The sequence below is a fragment of the Andrena cerasifolii genome, chromosome 4, assembly GCF_050908995.1.
Source record: "Andrena cerasifolii isolate SP2316 chromosome 4, iyAndCera1_principal, whole genome shotgun sequence".
In the NCBI taxonomy this organism is placed as follows: domain Eukaryota; kingdom Metazoa; phylum Arthropoda; class Insecta; order Hymenoptera; family Andrenidae; genus Andrena; species Andrena cerasifolii.
In genome coordinates, this window is record NC_135121.1 from 46,412 (window position 1) to 67,963 (window position 21,552).

At 40.9% G+C, this 21,552-nt stretch overlaps 2 protein-coding genes across 2 annotated transcripts; both read left to right on the forward strand.

Annotated features, from left to right (window-relative positions):
• The first annotated feature begins 12,468 nt into the window (after positions 1–12,468).
• On the forward strand, positions 12,469–14,013 carry LOC143367958 (uncharacterized). The gene is given in 3 exon segments (XM_076810238.1): positions 12,469–13,115; positions 13,117–13,551; positions 13,623–14,013. Coding segments are annotated over 3 exon segments (1,473 nt in total).
• Positions 14,014–14,866: 853 nt separating this feature from the next.
• On the forward strand, positions 14,867–20,542 carry LOC143367959 (uncharacterized). Its single transcript, XM_076810239.1, has 3 exons — positions 14,867–14,922; positions 15,912–16,291; positions 20,421–20,542. The coding sequence occupies exons 1-3, from the start codon at positions 14,867–14,869 to the stop codon at positions 20,540–20,542; spliced, it is 558 nt and encodes a 185-aa protein (XP_076666354.1).
• The last annotated feature ends 1,010 nt before the right edge of the window (positions 20,543–21,552 follow it).

Sequence of the window (21,552 nt, forward strand, 5' to 3'; positions counted from 1 at the left end):
AATAATTACTTGAGAGGACAAGAAATACGCAAATTTCGTTTTCAAATAAGGCATAAACGAAAAGGTAATGTAACAAAAAATGTACGACAAGTGATCATAACTCATTATTGAGGTAAAAATCCGTAGTTTAATCGCGGCCAACATAACTAAATTTAAACAATAATAATAGGTGTATGAATAAATTCTTTCAGACTGGATTTACATAATCGGTATAAAGCAACCGAATTTCTATCGCAGTGATATTCGTAAGCTACCAGAAAAATGGCAAAAGGTAATTAACAATAATGGAAATTATTTCGATGATTGAGTTGTTTTCATATTTTTTAAATCAAACTGTTATTAAACCCTAAAATCGAACAGAATTTATTTCTACACATAATAATCACTAATAAATTAAATAACACTCACCCCTTCGGGCATTCCTTTCCTTCCTTTTCGGAAACCTGTGTCACTATGTAGGTCACTGTGTCGATCCTGGTCATCGGTGGACGAAAATATTTATGGTAGGGTTGCGCTCAGTGCTCAGCTGATCGCAGGTATACGACACCACCCGAAGGTAAGGATCGCAACGTCAAGTGCGTCCGGGTTAATGTACCGAATATTCACTTCACTGCACGGCCACTAACACTATTCACTTATTTTACTTTTCATGGAACGTGTTGTTCCTACGTTATAAAATTGGTGGCCCTGAAAGGGGCCGATTACTGTTAGTTGTGCAGTTGCTCGATGTAACCACCCTCAGCGTCTATGCACGCCTTGCGGCATCATTGACTCCGTTGAGAATAATCTTGATGCCAAACGCCGAATCGTACCCTCGCTGGGGGTTTAGATGTGCGGGCATTCCCGTGCAAACGCTCGCACAGCAGGACTTGCTTCCCCGTTGTTCCGGGCGTACACCCAGAACATCGCGTAACATTCTTGAGCGGAGAACATTTCTGGGACGAGATTGCTAGCTGACTGACAGGATTTTTTCCAAACAACTTCCTCTACCCCCAAGTAGTTTCTCTCGTTCCATTATGGGTTAACTCCCACCAGAACAAGAGGCTGTAGGTAAAAAGAAGCCAGCACATTTTCGAAACACACGTGCTTTGCAGAAGTGCAACGAACGACCCGTCCTACACTTTCACATAAGTCCGCGCTCCGTCCTCTTACTGCCAATGTACCTGTTGCTTCGAGATAGACAGCAGACACCACGTGTTTCGGTTCGAAAGGGCCCGAAGACAAAAGAAACAGAAAGTCTTCGAGTTGCTATAAAGAAGAAAAGGCCTACCATGAGGGAGTTTCCGTTTTCCAATACCCTGAGTTCACGTCAGCTACGAGGCGGAAGCTAAGCCATAAATTACCCAAAACAAATCGTTCTCTTCCGCCGACTCGCAAGACAATACAATCATAAACCGCGACCCTGGCGAAATGCTTTGGCCCATCAGCCTGATTAATTTTTGTGAACTAGCAATTAAAAAGTAATATCCAACATCAATACACCTCGCGGAGAGATACAGGAAGAAAGGGGGTAACTCGTTTACTGCGCGTAGTCCCGCCTGCTTCGTGATTCCTTCAAATTAAAGACAGATCCCTTATCTCTCGAGTACAAGCACGCGCTAGAATTACAAAACAAAAGCACGCGTTGATGTATTCCGTGCGAGAAAAGGTGGGCATGAATTCCGATTGGTCGGAACCTAACCAATCTGCCCTGCATCTCACCTAAACGGCCACTGTTTTGAAGAGGCCTTCTTCTCAGCCATGTCTCCTCCCCAAGGCCCACCAGTATAAACACGCGCTTGAATTTGAAAACAAAAGCACACGTCGACGTATTCCGTGCCAGAGAAGGTGGGCTTCGGGGAGGAGATATTGCTGTGAAGAGGGCCTCTTCAAGACAGTGGCTGCTTCAGAGGGATGCAGGGCAGATTGGTTAGATTAGGACCAATCGGACGCGTGCTTTTGTTTTGAAATGCGAGCGCGTGCTTATACTCGAGAGATAAGGGTCCTGCCTTTAATTGGAAGGAAGGACGAAGCAGGTGGGACTACGCGTAGTCAGTAAGTTACCCCCTTTCTTCCTGTGTCTCTCCGCGAGACGTATTTAAAATTAATCAGGCTGGTCGGCCAAACCATTTCGCCAGGGTCGCGGTTTATGGCCGTATTGTCCTGCGAGTCGGCGGTAGAGAACGATTTGTTTTGGGTAATTTATGGCTTAGCTGGTTCCGCCTCGTAGCTGACGTGAACTCAGGGTATTGGAAAACGGAAACAGGAATGGTATGCCTTTTCTTCTTTATAGCAACTCGAAGACTTTCTGTTTCTCTTGTCTTCGGGCCCTTTCGAACCGAAACACGTGGTGTCTGCTGACTATCTCGAAGCAACGGGTACATTGGCAGTAAAAGGACGGAGCGCGGACTTTTGTGAAAGTGTAGGATGGGTCGTTCGTTGCCCTTCTGCAAAGCACGTGTGTTTCGAAAATGTGCTGGCTTCTTTTTACCTACAGCCTCTTGTTCTGGTGGGAGTTAACCCATAATGGAACGAGAGAAACTACTTGGGGGTAGAGGAAGTTGTTTGGAAAAAATCCTGTCAGTCAGCTAGCAATTTCGTCCCAGAAATGTTCTCCGCTCAAGAATGTTACGCGATGTTCTGGGTGTACGCCCGGAACAACGGGGAAGCAAGTCCTACTGTGCGAGCGTTTGCACGGGAATACCCGCTCATCTAAACCCCCAGCGAGGGTACGATTCGGCGTTTGGCATCAAGATTATTCTCAACGGAGTCAATGATGCCGCAAGGCGTGCATAGACGCTGAGGGTGGTTACATCGAGCAACTGCACAACTAACAGTAATCGGCCCCTTTCAGGGCCACCAATTTTATAACGTAGGAACAACACGTTCCATGAAAAGTAAAATAAGTGATCAGTGTTAGTGGCCGTGCAGTGAAGTGAATATTCGGTACATTAACCCGGATGCACTTGACGTTGCGATCCTTACCTTCGGGTGGTGTTATACCTGCGATCAGCTGAGCAGTGGGCGCAACCCTACCATAAATCTTTTCGTCCACCGATGACCAGGATCGGCACAGTGACCTACTTAGTGACACAGGTTTCCGTAAAGGAAGGAAAGGAAGGAAAGGAATGCCCATAGGGGTGAGTGTTATTTAATTTATTAGTGATTATTAGGTGTAGAAATAAATTCTGTACGATTTTAGGGTTCAATAACAGTTTGATTTAAAAAAAATAAAATAAAAACAACTCAATCATCGAAATAATTTCCATTATTGTTAATTACCTTTTGCCATTTTTCTGGTAGCTTACGAATATCACTGCGATAGAAATTCGGTTGCTTTATACCGATTATGTAAATCCAGTCTGAAAGAATTTATTCATACACCTATTATTATTGTTTAAATTTAGTTATGTTGGCCGTGATTAAACTACGGATTTTTACCTCAATAATGAGTTATGATCACTTGTCGTACATTTTTTCTTACATTACCTTTTCGTTTATGCCTTATTTGAAAACGAAATTTGCGTATTTCTTGTCCTCTCACTTCAAATAATTATTATTTAAAATTCTGCTTTAAAAAAAAAACTGTGTAACGCGGTTTCCTTCGATGCATGCCGACTTGCTTGTTCGTACCTTCGTAGTACAAGTGCAGCCGCCTACCGCGTAGCCAACGCTACAACGGAAACTCGGGCGGAAGGCGCGCGCTCTGATTGGTCGCGAGTTTTCGGACAATATTTTCGCTAAGGAAAAAGTTGTTTCAAATCACCCCCTGAGTCACCCCTTTCAAGGAACTCCGACATTTTTGGCACACCCATATATATATATATACAGGGTGTCCCACTAAGGAGTGGACAGCGCGATATCTCTTAAAGTATTGTCGATAAAAATATAAAAAAAATAGAGAATTGCATGGTTCGAGGGGGCCCATTTATTAGCGCGAACGAATTTTGTTTTCGATTATTATTTTAAAAGATACGATGGTCAAGTTCGGTTTTTCAAATGGAACTATTTTTTTTTGAACACCTGAGTTGATAGTGCGTTCCAAGACAAATTCAATAAGCTTTAATGTATACACTTTATTTCCAGTGGTTTTTAAGATATTGCGCTTGCAAATTTACTGATTTTCACTGCAAGAAACCCCTCTGGAATGGCAAAAACCGGGGGCGGTCTGACTGGCGCCACGGGTGGCACTGCCTGTTGAAATGGATACTTACCTGCCAAAGGTCTACGCCAGAAATGGCAGGCCCAAAGGCTGGACAATTCTTTTCCGTCAGAAATGCTACTTAGGTAGGTACATCTGCGGTATCGAGAAGCGCATCGTTACTTTTATTTCGCACTTGCTTCTACGCTCGGATGGCCGGTTCTTTTGTGAAGGATGCAAATCCGATTGGTTCTGATACAATCTGCTCCCTATGGTTGAAATTTAGTCTAGCAACTTTCACTCCTCCTAAGCTAACCAATCCAACTTGCATCCCTCCCAAAAGAACCGGCCATCCGAGCGTAGAAGCAAGTGCGAAATAAAAGTAACGATGCGCTTCTCGATACCGCAGATGTACCTACCTAAGTAGCATTTCTGACGGAAAAGAATTGTCCAGCCTTTGGGCCTGCCATTTCTGGCGTAGACCTTTGGCAGGTAAGTATCCATTTCAACAGGCAGTGCCACCTGTGGTGCCAGTAAGACCGCCCCCGGTTTTTGCCATTCCAGAGGGGTTTCTTGCAGTGAAAATCAGTAAATTTGCAAGCGCAATATCTTAAAAACCAGTGGAAATAAAGTGTATACATTAAAGCTTATTGAATTTGTCTTGGAACGCACTATCAACTCAGGTGTTAAAAAAAAATAGTTCCATTTGAAAAACCGAACTTGACCATCGTATCTTTTAAAATAATAATCGAAAGCAAAATTCGTTCGCGCTAATAAATGGGCCACCTCGAACCATGCAATTCCCTATTTTTTTTATATTTTTATCGACAATACTTTAAGAGATATCGCGCTGTCCACTCTTTAGTGGGACACCCTGTATATATATAAAGAACCAAAAACTTCTAAATTTGATTCTAGCTGGTTGGGACCTTACAAAATTGTTAGGATATTTGACGACTTAAACGCGGAAATAGCCATAGGAGTTGACAAAACAAAGATAGTTCATATGAACAAGTTGAAATTAGCATGCCTAGGATTAGATTCTGCATAGTCTACCTTGTCGTATCATTTTTAACACCACTCTGTCATTTGCATGTACAGTATGTGCTAAGTTAGGTTGCTGTATTTGTTCACGAATCAGAATCTTGTAATTTCGAAATGTAAATGTTATGTTACGGAGACAAACTTGTAACTCAATGTAATCAATTGTGACAAGTAGGCAACCTGTAGCATCCTTCGACGAACCGCAATCTTCGCGGGAAACCAGGTGGACCGAGTAGCTTGGCTACTGTAGGGAGAGCGAGGAGGGGAGGCTCAGGAATGCTTCACCGAGAGATGTTATGTACATATAAGTAATTATTGTACATAGTTTGTCATATTAAAAGTTAATGCTAGTTTAGCGATACAAACATCTTATATAAGGGGCGCAGGCTCGATTTAACATAAATGTATAATTGGAAAGGTGTTCCCATTCGAAAACACCTTTTGTATAAGGACAGAAGTGTTGCGACTCCCGTCTAGCGGCGTGTAGTATAAGCTTTAGGAGCGCGAAGTTCGGAATGAATCACACGAATGTGATAGGAAAGGGAGACAAAGTGAAGTTAGCACGAGGCTGAGGGGTCCGAAAATAGTTAGATATCCTTGTAATAAGAGGACTTCAAGATTATAAATTAATCAATACTCACCTAGAAACGGTTGTTTGAAAAATGAACTTCACCTTCCTCCCTTCTCCTAGGTGTGTAATGCCAGCGCAATGTTGTAAAACGCTTGATTCTATAAATCAATAACTGTGAAGGAAATAGATCGACCAATGAGAATTTAATTAATAAATATTTTATTGGCTTTTAGATTTTAAGGACATCTTGTAAAGAACAAAAGATGTACAAGCGTTTGCCTTTGAAAGCCACTTGAACCCCGAGAGCGAAAGTGCACGGACGTGCTATAGTAAATCTTATGAAATACTAATTTGTAGCGTTGAACTTCGTTTATTGTGTTCATTAAAGTTTTCCTAATTTTGTTCAAATCGTTTTATCATTTTAAAATTTTTCCTTATTAATAATATTTGTCAGTAGTACAACAATGGGGATTTTAATTCAAATTTGAGTTTCAAGTTCATGATAAGCATTTCCCCCCGACCTCGAAATCAAATTTGAGTTTGAAATTTTTCAAAATTTGTTTTTTGCCGGCGGCAGGCGGCGGCGGCGGCGGCGGCGGCGGCGGCGGCGGCGGCGGCGGCGGCGGCGGCGGCGGCGGCGGCGGCGGCGGCGGATGGCGTCATAGAGATGGCGGAGTGGTGGGGGGTATAGCGTGAGAACTGATATCAAATCAATCGACACCGAATCGATATCGAACCGATACCAAAGTGCGTGGAGGGGGAAACCCGCGGGTGAAGTCGGTAAGGAGGGAAATATCAATTTTAAGATATTAATATACAGGGTGTCCCACTAAGGAGTGGACAGCGCGATATCTCTTAAAGTATTGTCGATAAAAATATAAAAAAAATAGGGAATTGCATGGTTCGAGGGGGCCCATTTATTAGCGCGAACGAATTTTGTTTCCGATTATTATTTTAAAAGATACGATGGTCAAGTTCGGTTTTTCAAATGGAACTATTTTTTGTGAACACCTGAGTTGATAGTGCGTTCCAAGACAAATTCAATAAGCTTTAATGTATACACTTTATTTCCACTGGTTTTTAAGATATTGCGCTTGCAAAATTACTGATTTTCACTGGAAGAAAAACCCTCTGGAATAGGAAGGACCGGGGTCGGTCTTACTGGCGCTACGGGTGGCATTGCCTGTTGAAACTGATACCTACCTGCCAAAGGTCTACGACAGGGTTCGCAGGCCCAAAAGCTGGACAATTCTTTTCCCTCAGAAATGCTACTTAGGTAGGTACATCTGCGGTATCGAGAAGCGCATCGTTACTTTTATTTCGCACTTGCTTCTACGCTCGGATGGCCGTTCTTTTGGGAGGGATGTAAGTTGGATTGGTTAGGTTAGGAGGAGTGAAAGTTGCTAGACTAAATTTCAACCATAGGGAGCAGATTGTATCAGAACCAATCCAACTTGCATCCCTCCCAAAAGAACCGGCCATCCGAGCGTAGAAGCAAGTGCGAAATAAAAGTAACGATGCGCTTCTCGACACCGCAGATGTACCTACCTAACTAGCATTTCTGACGGAAAAGAATTGTCCAGCCTTTGGGCCTGCCATTTCTGGCGTAGACCTTTGGCAGGTAAGTATCCATTTCAACAGGCAGTGCCACCCGTGGCGCCAGTAAGACCGCCCCCGGTTTTTGCCATTCAAGAGGGTTTTCTTCCAGTGAAAATCAGTAATTTTGCAAGCGCAATATCTTAAAAACCAGTGGAAATAAAGTGTATACATTAAAGCTTATTGAATTTGTCTTGGAACGCACTATCAACTCAGGTCTTCAAAAAAAATAGTTCCATTTGAAAAACCGAACTTGACCATCGTATCTTTTAAAATAATAATCGAAAACAAAATTCGTTCGCGCTAATAAATGGGCCCCCTCGAACCATGCAATTCCCTATTTTTTTATATTTTTATCGACAATACTTTAAGAGATATCGCGCTGTCCACTCCTTAGTGGGACACCCTGTATAACGAAAAACAGAAACTCGGGGCGACGGGGCTCGAAGCCAAGACCTCCGCGTTACTGGTCAGCCGCCTAACCAACTACCCCAAACTCCAGCTCCCTGGCATTAGTCTTTCCCGAATGGTACATATACCGAAACCAACGGAGCGTCACATATGTGACACACACACACACACACACACACACACACACACACACAAACCATGAGCCGTTGCCAAACGTCAGCGTATAATAATTTATTTTTATGAGAAATTGTATCGGATGGTGTCGGATGATGTCGGGAAAGGTCGGCGTTTTACATACCACGTATTCGGGGGACGGGGGTATGGGGAAAGAGAGAGCATTACTTAGTGGTACAATCACAGTTATTTTAAAGCTAAATTCGGGGAGGGAAAGAGACAGCACTATATAGTGGTACAAGTACATTTATTCTAAAGCTAAAATTTTTTCAAAGTGTTTTTCAATCTTCACGTCGCACAGTGGGGTATTTGGCCCCAAAACCCGGACATGGCTATTTTAAAGTCTTCATACTCCCATAACTTTGTTAAAATTCATCCAAAGTTGATGAAATAAAAACCATTTTAAAGTTGAAACTTTCTACTTTTCGACTCATTGAATCGATTTTATCGAAATCGGTATTCAGGGGGTAAAATCCGCCCTTAAAGAGGAATGTGCCAAACTGTAAAAGTTTCTTGATGTTTGTCAAGTGCTACGGAGTGCAAACAATATTTATTGTAATTTTTATGTATACTATCGAAAAGTATAATCTTATTACAAAGAATGCTGTGTCTTAAATATATAGCCACGGTGAAAAGCATGCATTTTTCACTCACTCGTTCTTTCGCGGATGCTGAGGCTCTGTAATACGAGTCCCATCGAAGGGACTGTTTAGATTACGGACTCGCGAGATGTTTATGTTACACAGGAGATTAGCGTTCGACTACGTTTCTTCTTTCTGATTGAATTCAGTTGGAACCATTCGGTCAAAGAGTATCGTGTGCAGTGAGAGTTATCCAAGTGTCTTTAAAAAATTCCTATATATTATTTAAATTTTATGTGTGTATTGTTTCCTTATTTTAGTTCATACTGTGTTTTTAGTGTATATTTAGTATTTACTTAAGTTAATTGGTGCAGTATATTTTTTAAGTTCCATTTTGTTTCATATTCTACTTCACTTCACCTATATTTGGTAAGTAGAAACATGATTTGTTAGCAGAACTAGTTTTCGCATTCAGTATATTCTTTTTCAGTATTCAGATGTAAGTTGAGGACTATATATGTCCATATAGGTAGTAAAATGTCATCGGATACTGGAGAATCCTCTGGGATAAAAGTTAAGACGCGAAAACAATTATTTAATATTATGCAGGGGTGTAAAGGCGAAAAAATTACTGAAAACCTGGAGTATCTTGAAAATTATTTAATAAATCGCAACAGATATTCAGAAGAAGGGCGTGTAGCGTTTAAACACAGTATTTCTCATCTTAAATCAGAATTCAAACGTAGATGGGTTTCTGCAAAATATAGGAAGGATCTTTTCGAAAAACAGAATTTAAACTGGCTTCAAGGAACATTTGAAATACCCACAACAACATCCTAGGCTGGACGTGTACCTAAGTCTTTTACCGAATTATCTGAGCGAAGCAAAAGAAGAAAAACAGAAGATATACGGGAAATGATTAGCACCGAGGAATTAACATTTGCCGCACAGGCAAAGCTAAGGTCTTCTGGTCAAGTGGACGCTACCATAGTACTGCAGGAAGTCACAAAATGCCAATCATATGCAAAAAAGTGCAGGCAACTTTTTTCCACAAATCAACAAGAAGAAACAAGACAACTCTCGATTTTGAAAGCCCTATTTATATTTGCACAAGCAAATTTATCCAGGCAAGAATATGAAATTGTCCGTACAATGGATAAAAAACTTTTTCCATCGTATTCTGTATTACAGAAGGCTAAGAAAGTTTGCTATCCTGTTCAAGAAGCATTCGTCATAACTGACACTTCTGCAGAAATAAAGCTGCAAGAATTACTATATCACACAGCTGTTCGGTTACTGTTATATTTGCAAGAAGGGTTACATAATTTACAAGAAAATGAGATCAGTAAATTACAATTAATTAATAAATGGGGTTGTGATGGATCCAAACAAGCACAATATAAACAACAATTTAAAAACATTTCTGATTCTGACAGTCACATATTTCAAAGCTCATTCCTTCCCCTACGATTAATTTCTTCAGAAAATTCAAAAATCATTTGGGATAATCCGACACCATCATCTCCAAGGTATTGTGTAGACCAATCAGAATAAGGTTTATAAAAGAAGATACCGATGTAATAAATGACGAAATAAGTTATATAGAAGGCCAAATAGACCAACTAAGAGAAACAAAAATTAATGGAAATAGACCTATAACTGTTAAGCACATTTTTTTGTTCACGATGATAGATGGGAAGATATGCAACGCGGTAACAAACACATCATCTACCATGAGATGTTACCTATGCGGATTGACCTCTACAGCATTCAACGATTTGTCGAAGACAGGTGAAATTAATGTAGCTGCATTAAAGTTTGGTTTGTCGATTCTACATGCCAGAATAAAAATATTCGAAAATTTGCTACATTTATCTTATAAATTACACATTCGGAAATGGCAAATAAGATCAAAAGAAGAAAAACGTTTAGTCGCGGAAAGAAAGAAAGTCATACAAGGAGGAGTTTAAAGCTCAAATAGGAATTACTGTTGACGTACCAAAAGCTGGTTTCGGCAATACAAATGATGGAAATACCAGTCGCAGATTTTTCTTAAACCATCAATTATCATCTACCATTACTGGGGTTGATGTAGAACTAATATATAGACTTAGAGTCATATTAGAAACTGTGTCAAGCGGTTACAAAATAGATTTAAATAAATTTGAAACATTTACTATGGATACTGCAAAGCTATATGTTAAACTATACTCATGGTACCCTATGTCACCTACCATGCACAAGTTACTAATCCACGCACCATTAATTATTGAAAATGCTATTTTACCCATTGGAAGACTGTCAGAAGAAGCAGCCGAGGCAAGAAACAAACACTTTCGTCGTTATAGAGAAGATCGTGCACGAAAGTATTCTAGAAAAGCATGTAATATAGACGTACTGAATAGACTTTTAATTACTTCCGATCCTCTGATATCCAGTATAAGACCGACTACGAAGAAAAAATCAAACCCCTTTTTAAGCGAGACATTGCAAATTAATTCTACCTTCTGAACCTACATCAATTGTAGAAGAACAAGTATCAGAAGAAGAAGATGATGATGATGATGATGAGGAGGAGGAAGAAGAGGAAGAAGAATATGAAGAAGAAGAAGAAGGAACGACATCAGATGAACAGGAAGTATTCTCAGGCGAAGAACTTTGTGATGCATGTTCCGATGAAAATTAATAAAAATACAGGGTTTCCTATTAAAAGGTACATTCTCATATATATGTATTCTTGATCACTAAAATTAAATAACTTCATTTTGTATTGTCATCCAAACTACGTATGCATGCAAAGTTTCAAGTCTATTGGATAGTTGGAAGTGGGTTAAAATTGAGTTTATAGATTTGAACTAAACAAATATACATGCAAACAAACAGAGAATTGAAGTTGAATAAAAATCGTTTAATAAGAAATTGTTTGTTAATCAGAGGTGTAAGTGGGACTGTTCAAGTCTATTCCGTCCAATTATATAATATTATTGTTTAATCATTAGTCAATTTCTGAGCATCGCTGATCTACAGCATACTATATACTTACTTTACGGAGATATAGCGAATGCGAACATGCAGGTATGTGAGAAATGCTGCTATTTTCAATGACCACTTTTTCGTAGATCAACTGTAAAACACGGAGTTGGACGAAGTAGGAATCAATTTTCCTTGTATCTTAATCATAAAGCTTCATAGAACACAATGACACTAAAATGAACACCGGGACTCACTCGAAATCATTAACAAAGTCTTAGAATCATAAATAAAATTACTGAATCGTTCATTATCTTCAAATACTAATAACTACAAAAATATATATGGTACATAAGTAAAATTTACTTAAAAGTATACCATACACTTAGCTAGAAAAACTTCTATAAAACAAAAATTTATTTAATTTATGTAAATAAGTTCCAAATTACTAATAGGTGAATTTGTTGAGAAAGGAAAGCGTGTTATCAGAATCCTAAACGTCCGACAAATCACAGTACTTTATGGATACATGAATGCGAAAACGAATATTTATAGATTGTTCCTCAGATATTCAACTAACTAAAGAAACAAAAGTTTTACAATTTATGTAGAATTTTTAAAATTGAATTTTGACCGCATTTTCGGGGCATATACCACACTGTGCGTCGCAGCGTATCGCGCGATCACGTGTAATTTGAACCCACCCTCAAGGATAAAGCAGCTGCGCGAGATGACGTCATTTTTGCGATGCGAATGTAATATGATACTTTTGGAAACGTCGTACGTGAGAATCATGGAAAGAATTATGCAGTGTCAGCAGAAACTGTCTCGGATGATATCGGAAAGGATCGGCTTTTTACGTGCAATCTATTGAAGGAAGGAGACACGCAGAAAGAGATAAACAGAGATAGCTAATCGTGGTGTAGGTATAAAATATGCGCACTAAACTGCACAAAGTCTCAAATCGCTGCAACATGTTGCGTGGAAAAAACATTACAGCCATGGAAGAATTCGCGCAAGTAGAATGTCAATTGTTGGATCAATCTGCGCGATTGATTTCACAGGAAGAATACCTCGCGTGGGAAGAACGGTGCAACGTGTGTATCGAATCGTTGGAAGAACACAGCCGAGTGAAACGTCCTCGATTATCGATCGGTGTTGAGCAATCGCTGGTTGCTCGAATCGCGCAGCTCGAAAGACTAAAATATTCGTTGCACGGACGTTTTGTGCATGAAGGTGCCGGGCATTCAAGCACAGGACTTTTGTGGCGCAAAATAGGCACTGCTTTCGATAGCCGCGTATTAACCGGTGCCGTGCTAAATTCGAATTATATAGAGCCGCGCAACTTCCTCCAGGATGCGGCGACCATTGTGTTGGAACATGTACGAGGCGCTTTGAGGAAACATTAGAACCTCAAAGTGAATACTGTGTTCAACGGCGAATTTGTGGCGGGGGACAAGCATGCTTGTAAAAGCATCAATACTCGAAACTGCGAACTCTTCGGTACATCCAATCTACAGGAGTGGTACCAACGATGTGTCATCGAACCCACCCTGGCTTCGTTGGAAGAGTTCCAGGAACGCGACAGCGGATGGGCACTATCACAAATCCTCAATTTGATCGTCAACGTGAATAAGTACAATCCTATTCCAAATATTGATGAAGAAAGCGACAATTAGCGTGCGATCCGATGATAACGCCTGTTTCGCATGGGCAGTGGTCGCAGCTCTCCATCCCGCCGAAAGAAACCCTCATCGGCCAAGTTCATATCCACATTATACATTGGTGCTAAATCTCCAGGGCAGTGAGTTTCCAATGTCCACGAAGCAAATTGTAAAGTTTGAAGGGTTGAACAGCATTTCCATCAACGTCTATAGCTTCGAGGAGAAGAAGAAGACCGAAAAAGGGATGACAATATTTCCACTGCATCTCACCAGCCAAAAGAGGGATCGACACGTCAACCTGCTCTACACGCCAAATCAAGAGCACGGCGATGTAGGGCACTTAGTATGGATCAAGAACTTGTCCCGGCTGGTGAGCACACAGCTGAGCAAGAAGAAGGCAAAGAAATTCATCTGTGATCGGTGCATATATAAAATTATGAAATATTGAAATGTCCCCATGAAAAAAATTAAATAAAAATTTGATTTTATAGGTGCCTGCGCTACTTTGGATCCGGTGAGAAGTTGGAGGCCCACACAGTGGATTGCCGAGAGATGGACGACTGCACCATTCTGCTGCCCAGCCAGGACAACAATTTGCTCAGTTTCGATGGCCACGGCAGTAAGGAACGACTCCCCTTCGTGGTGTACGCCGATCTAGAGTGCATCCTAGAGAAAACGGAGGATGTCCAGAAGGATGCTGGGGAGCACAAATTGTGCACGTACCAGAAACATAAGGTGCATAGTATTGGCTATTATATGCATTGCTCGTACGATGCATCGTTATCAGCATATCGATATCATCGCGATATGGATTGCGTTTCTTGGTTCGTGAAAGAGCTGAAAAAATTTGCGGATTTTGCTAAACCCATCCCTGGCCAATAATGTTCCCATGGAAAAGTTGACGAAGGACCAGTGGAGGGCATTTCACAGCGCGAAGCATTGCCACATTTGTGAAAAGCCATTCGAGGCTGATGATAAACGAGTGCGTAATCATTGCCATCTATCCGGACGGTTTAGAGGCCCCGCACATTCGAAGTGCAATTTAAATTATAAAAATTCCTTTTACATCCCAATAGTTTTCCATAATTTATCCGGCTATGATTTGCATTTTATTATCGAGGAAATAGCTACCGCTTTCGAAGGCAGCGTTGATGTATTGCCCATAAATAAAGAAAAATATATTTCATTCACGAAAAATGTCGAAGATACGGCTGAAGAATCAGACTCGCGAAATTGTATTAAATTGCGATTCATCGATTCGTACAAATTTCTAAATACCAGTCTCGACAAATTAGCATCTTTTCTTAGCGCAGATAAATTAAAAAATTTACGATCTCAATTTGAAACATTATCCATCGAAGATTTCAATTTATTGACGCGAAAGGGTGTATTTCCGTATGAATATCTTGATTGCACGAACAAGCTGCAGGATCCATGCTTACCACCGCGCGAATCATTCTAGAGTTCGTTAACGGGTGAGACTGTATCCGAGAGCGATTACGCGCACGCCGAGACTGTCTGGCAGCGTTTCGGGATTAGAACCTTGGGTGAATACAGCGACTTGTATTTGAAAACAGATGTCTTGTTATTGGCAGATATTTTTGAAAATTTTCGCGAAACTTGTATCAAGAGTTACGGATTAGATTCCGCGCATTATTATACTTTACCTGGCTTTACATGGGATGCCATGCTAAAACATACCAAAATTACGTTCGAATTGCTCACAGACGTTGATATGGTCATGTTTATCGAACGCGGTATAAGTGGCGGTTTAAGCCAATGTTCCGGAATGTAACGTTCGGCTGTCCGAAAACAACTGAAGCTAGTATGTCCTCGAGAGGAGAGCGGCGTCCCCTCGAGTATAGGATAGGTGGGAGTTCGTTATTACAACTAAGGATTAAAATCCACGACTTAAAAACTTAACAATGACTTTATTTGACAATACTTATTCTAATATTGCTTACAGTCTACGATTATATATTCTGTTTTTGGGTTTTCTATAGTTTTTTATATTTATGCTAATTAATGTTACGTGAATATTTATTAAAGTATATGTATATATTGCAGAGTTCGGCCGCTACCGTTTCCGGAGCGAGCTCGATGACTCTTGGCAATGTCTGTAGTAAGAACGGCCGCTACCGTCTCCGGGGCGAGCTCGTTTCTTCTGACAGAGTTTTTATTTTATGCTCTTCGAGGCCTTGCTTTTACCAAGAACATCGGCCGCTACCGTCTCCGGGGCGAGCTCGTTGCCTTTATGAAAGCGAGGTTCTATAACTTCAACATACAAAGACCAAAAAGGAGCACCAGTAACTTTTATACACTGGAGATCCGCCGCTACCGTCTCCGGGGCGAGCTGAATCTCACTGGTTGAAACTTAAGCTGCCTCTAGGTTTAAGTATTCGTCAGTTGAGAGAGCGTATTCGAATCGTAACCTTAAATGCCCTGGAATGCTCGCGCTGCGCATCGTGCGCCTCCTTTTATACCCGAAATTTGATGGCTGGCGCATGCGCAGTGAGTCGCTTATGTATTATTTTGCTTTTTACTCGCTTAATACATTATATTTTATCTTGCGTTTTTGTCAGTATTTACATTAAATTATTCCTAACATCTCTATAACATTTGTTTCTTTAGTATTCGTTTGAATCATTAATTAATTATAATTCATGTATAGAATAATTTTGTATGGTAACGTAGGACGATTTCGCGATAATGGAGATCGGTTTACTTTACCGGCGGTCGGTAATTATCGGTTTGGATTCCGCGTGGGACGTTACAGGAAGATACGCACAAGCCAATAACAAGTACACGCCATCTTACGACGCATCGGAACGGTCATCGTACTTGATGTACTTTGACGTGAACAATTTGTACGGATGGGCAATGTGCCAACCCTTACCATACGCCAAATTTCAATGGGTCGAAGATGTCGAAAATTTTGACGTGTCTTCGATCGCTGTCGATTCGCCCACGGGATATATTCTCGAGATAGATCTGGAATACCCGCAACGTCTGTACGACGCTCACGCCGATCTACCGTTCTGCCCAACGCGTGCCAAACCACCTGTCAGCAGAGAGGACGAGCTACTCGCAACATTATATGATAAGCAGCGTTACGTTATCCATTACCGCGACCTGCAGCAGTGCACGCATCACGGTCTTCGTATTACAAAGATACACCGCGTGCTTCAATTCGCTCAATCTCCCTGGCTCCGCGATTACTTCGAACTCAATACACGGTTTAGAACAACCACGACAAACGACTTTGAAAAAAAATTTGTACAAATTGATGAACAACGCGGTATTTGGCAAAACTATGGAAAATATGCGAAATCACGTAGATGTAAAACTTTTAACACACTGGGATGGGCGATATGGTGCGGAGGCAATGATCGCGAAACCAAATTTCCACAGCAGAAGTGTTTTTTCTGAAAATTTAGTCGCCGTTGAAATGCGAAAACTCGAGGTGAAATTCAGCAAACCAATATACGTGGGTATGTGCATTCTGGACATATAAAAAATTTGTTTGTACAAATTTCACCACAAGTACATGTCTCCACTGCATGGTCAAAAATGTAAAATATTATATACAGACACTGATGCCTCATCTATCACATTCAATGCGATGATATCTACGAGACCATGAAACACAATATCGATAGATTTGATACAAGCGATTATTCTATCGACAATACACATGATACGCCGCGCTTAAATAAGAAGGTTCCGGGGCTGATGAAGGACGAAAATAATGGGATGATAATGACCGAATTCGTAGGTCTTAGAGCGAAAATGTATGCACTCCGCGTAGATGGCAAAAAAGATACGAAAAAGGCGAAAGGCGTCAAGACCAACGTCATAGCCAGAACGATAACTTTCGACGACTACGCGCAGTGTTTGCGAAAGGAGATCGAAATGGTTCGCAGACAATCATGCATACGGTCTAAATTGCATAAAGTGTACACCATTTCGGAATGCAAAATCGCTCTGAGTCCATACGACGACAAGCGGTATATCGTACTCGATTCAACTGACACGGTGCCCTGGGGACATTATAGAATACCATCGTAAAATAAAAATTATTGTATTTATTAACTCCTTCTTATAAATAGCGGAATTATTGCTTAAAAATAAAATTCTTTGCACATGTATAGAAATTATTATATTTATTAACTCGTTCTTATAAATAGTGGAATTATGTAAAATAAAATTGTTCACGCATGTACAGTGGCTCGCATTAATATTCGGACTCTTTTTAAAATCGCATAACTTTTTTAGAATTGGTCCAAACAACTTGAGTTTTTTTTGAGAAGCTAGTAGGATTAATTTGCTACCTGACGCGTTTCGTCGTTTTGAAAAAAAAATGTATTTGGTTGGAATAGCGAAAAGAATAGTAAAGGTCGATTTTTAAACTTTTTTTTGTGAGCTTATAATGAAAATTAAAAAAAAAACCGTTTGTAGATTGCAGTAAGTTGTATACGTGCCTAAAATTTCATCAAAATCGGTTAACGTTGCTCCGAGGTACAAACGTTTAAAGATCGCAGAATAAGGTCGAGAATCACGAAAATTCCCGAAATCAGCTTTTCCTTGATCGGTTTGCAAATTTTTCGGATATCGATCTCTAAATATCCTTGCAAACGCTTTAGTCACCTCAGCGCCACTTTTAGTCTTGAGCGGTACCGCCCATGCATACTTGCTGAGCACATCGATGACGGTGAGTATGTAGTGGTGTCGCGAGTACGGACGCATTTCTAAAATGTCAGCTTGCCACAGATCGTCGTATCCATGCACTATGACGCGTCTCCGCGGGAAATGTCTTCGAGCTGGAGCGTGCAATTCCTCCACAAGTTGTCGCTTCTTGTGGCCATGGTTTTCTTCACTCATGGATTTCGATAATGGCTGCATGTCCGATCGCAGATGTATCTTTGCCACGAATGATGCGATAATTATCGTGTACGTGCATTATGTGCTCTCCACCGCCCCAAGGAAATTCTGGACAAGTTCAACCGTCTCGCATGATTCTCCTTCGCATTGTTGCTGCGGGATAGGATTCAATGCTTGCGATATCTTTTGAACGCTGTTTTGCAACGTCAGCATATCTCTCTGAAACGCGACCAGCTTCATCTCTAATTCTTCCTGCTGCTATCTCAAAAGTTTAATGCTCTTTTCCACGTATAGTTTATTGACGGCATCTGTGTCGACCACCGGCTGAGCTACGCGTCGTATCTTGCGTGATTTTGCATCAAAGTCGGCATCGGTCACGCAAAGAGCGTTATCACGCATATAATTTCGAAGCATGCCGTTCCATTTGTAATAGTTCATTCTAGCTGTTCCACTCTGCTCCAACGATACCCCAAATTTGTTGGTCGGCATCTCGATGTATACAGAGCACATTACCAGCGCGCAGTTTAATTTATAATGAGGCCTGCGTCACGGAGTTCCTCGGTAATCGATAGAATTTCGTTGTCGTGCGAGTTGTTACCTGCCTGACGCGACGCTTCCAGCAAACGGAATCGATCCACCAGCTCGCTGGGATCATCCCAGTGCACACAATCGATCTTGTTATCGTTTACCACCATGACTCGCGGTACCGTTAGACCTTTCCCCGCTTTACTGGTCAATACACGGGGTAGTAGTGGCGCAATTACATGTTTGTACTTGTATCTCTTGTTACCCAATATGGGATTTTGTGCGCTATGGCCACGTCTGTGAGCATTCGTCATCAGCAGTATACATTTGTATTTTTGTTTATCAGCATCTGTGTATATATCATCATCGGGAATTCTCTTGAAAATCAGTTCGTACAGACCGGGCGTTCCTCCGTATCTTACACCGTCTATGATTATATTATCATCCTTGCCCATATCGAAATCCTTATCCCCCAGTATCATTCCACTACCACCAAAGTGTACACCGTACACATAATCTATGGTCGTATCCATATCACCACTTAGGATTGCACTCATGTATTTTTGCCCCAGCGGACCCATATGGCTGCGAAACGTTTCTTGCCCTTCGGATGTTTGGAGTTGTGTAACAAACCTACAAAACTGCGCCTTTCTTTTTCACATTAATAAAACCAATTAATAAGTACTTAAATACTTATATTTTTATTATATTCTTATTAATCCTACTTTTATAAGGTGTGTTTAGTATTAATATTAAAATTAGCTCAGAGTATCGCGAGACGCGAGTGCGATGAAAGAGAGAATCGAGTGATGAAGAGTGGGAGAATCGAACGCATGCGCGATCCTCAGTCAATCGGCGGATCGGCGAGAGTAAGGATCGAAGCAGAAAAATATGCATAGCAATGAGTGGGAGAATCGGGCGTTCCACGCGCGCCTGCGCACTAACCAGTCGATTTGTAGACCGGCTGGAGAACAGATCGAGCGAGTCGAGAATGATTGACGCGTTATAGTCGAACTCCATTCCTATTGGTGCGCTCCCAAAATCCAGAACATGTATAAATACGGGCCCGATAGCCCAGAGAGAATTCATTCTATTCTATTCGGCTCATTCAATGCCAGTCAAGAATTCTATTTCAAACAGTCAATTATTCAATGTAAAAGGATCATTTAAAGCTTATAGCTGATCCCAACATAAATTAATGCTCCAACTTTGGAAGCCGCTTTGTAGGCCCCTCGGTTCTGTCGAGCGTCCCAACTAAAGCCATAGTCGCTAAGTTTGGCGAGACGTTCAGGCCGTGGAAGCCGCCTTGTAGGCCCCTTAGTTAGTTGAAGCAAAGTTATTAATTCTTATTCTCAGGTTTGTACATTACTCCTGAGCAACGTGGGACTGAGATCACTCCAGGTGGCAAACCTGCCCCTGATGAAACGGAGAACAATTTAAAACGTACCTCAACTTAACATATTCAATTCCTAAATCCTAAACTATTACATAAACCTGTTATCCTTCTATATTGACCGAGAGTCACTATTCATAATCCAATTCATTCTATCGACTAAGACGTTATTATTAGACATTTAAGTTATATATATATCAAATTGATCGATCAAGCGGGCGTTCTTTTGTACCGACCGAGAGTCGCAACCCAAGACGATCAACTTTATTTCTTTGTACCGACCGAGAGTCGCAACCTATTTAATTATTATAATTCCTTTAAAATTATAAAGAGTCAATTTATGTTTGTTTGTATAATTCAGAAGTGTTTTCCTGAATAAACACTATTAAGTTAAATTCTTGTTCTTGAATTTTAATTCTTTGTCGCACGCCACTCGAACTAATCCTGAAATCCTGTAAGAAGCGTTACATCACGCTCGAAACCGTTACAGGTAACAATTTTTGGTGGCAGCTGTGGGATAGTAGATTTGCAAAATCGCGAATTTTGTGGCAAGGGAGTAACCCTCCTATAGCGAAGAACGAGAATTTTTCTTCTTTGACAATTGCGAAGTAAGATCAATCATGGCTGAACGTGATCTTATAAACGAGGTGGCAGCCGAACTGCAAAACCTGCATTTAGACCAGGAAAATATGCGTCACCCGCAGATTAGAATTAGAGATGCCGCAGATACGGTTCCGGCATTCGATGGACGAAATATTTCAATGTACCAATACACAAAATGTTGCAAAAACGCGAAAAATATGGTCGCACCAAACGCCGAGTATGGATTAGTACAGATTATTAAGAATAAATTATATGGCCAAGCCTCACGAGTTGTTTTGAATGGTGATTACAACACCATAGATGAATTAATTAGAATACTAAATTCTCGCTTTGCCCCACTGTATTCGTCGATTCAATTATACGGAGATTTGTCCAGGGTCGCTCAGCTGCCGAACGAAGCAACTGTCGATTACAGTAGTCGTGTCTCAGAAATCCTCCAACAAATAAAAACGTGTAATGAAACGGAAGTTCCCCAGAATGTCGCGCAGTATAATCAAACTGCGGAAATAAATGCTATTCGGACATTTTTGACGGGATTGAGACCGGAGGTTTACGCGAGAATGCGAACGGTTGATTTCGCCGAGTTGGATAGTACTATTAGCGCCGCGATCAAAGCCGAGGCTGAAAATCAAGAAAATTTAATGAGAAACAGATTCGCGGAAGGTCTCTCATACTCTGTGCGATGTACTAACTGCTTTGGTTATGGTCATACGACAATGAATTGTAGTAGTCAACTCCCCGAGAAACAAATATCGCAAATATCCTGGCAGCCAAAATTCTGTAATCATTGCTGACGAGTGGGACATACTATTCAGGAATGTAGACGAATAAATCAACAACGTAATTCAGTACCGCGACCAGCATCGCAAATAGAATGTAGATATTGTAAAATCAAAGGTCATACTATTGAACAATGCCGTAAGAGAATATATAACAATAACAGAAATCGTGAAAAGATCATAGACTCTAGATCTAGAACGTCTAAAGTTCCAAATAATACGCAGGAAACTTCGGCACAG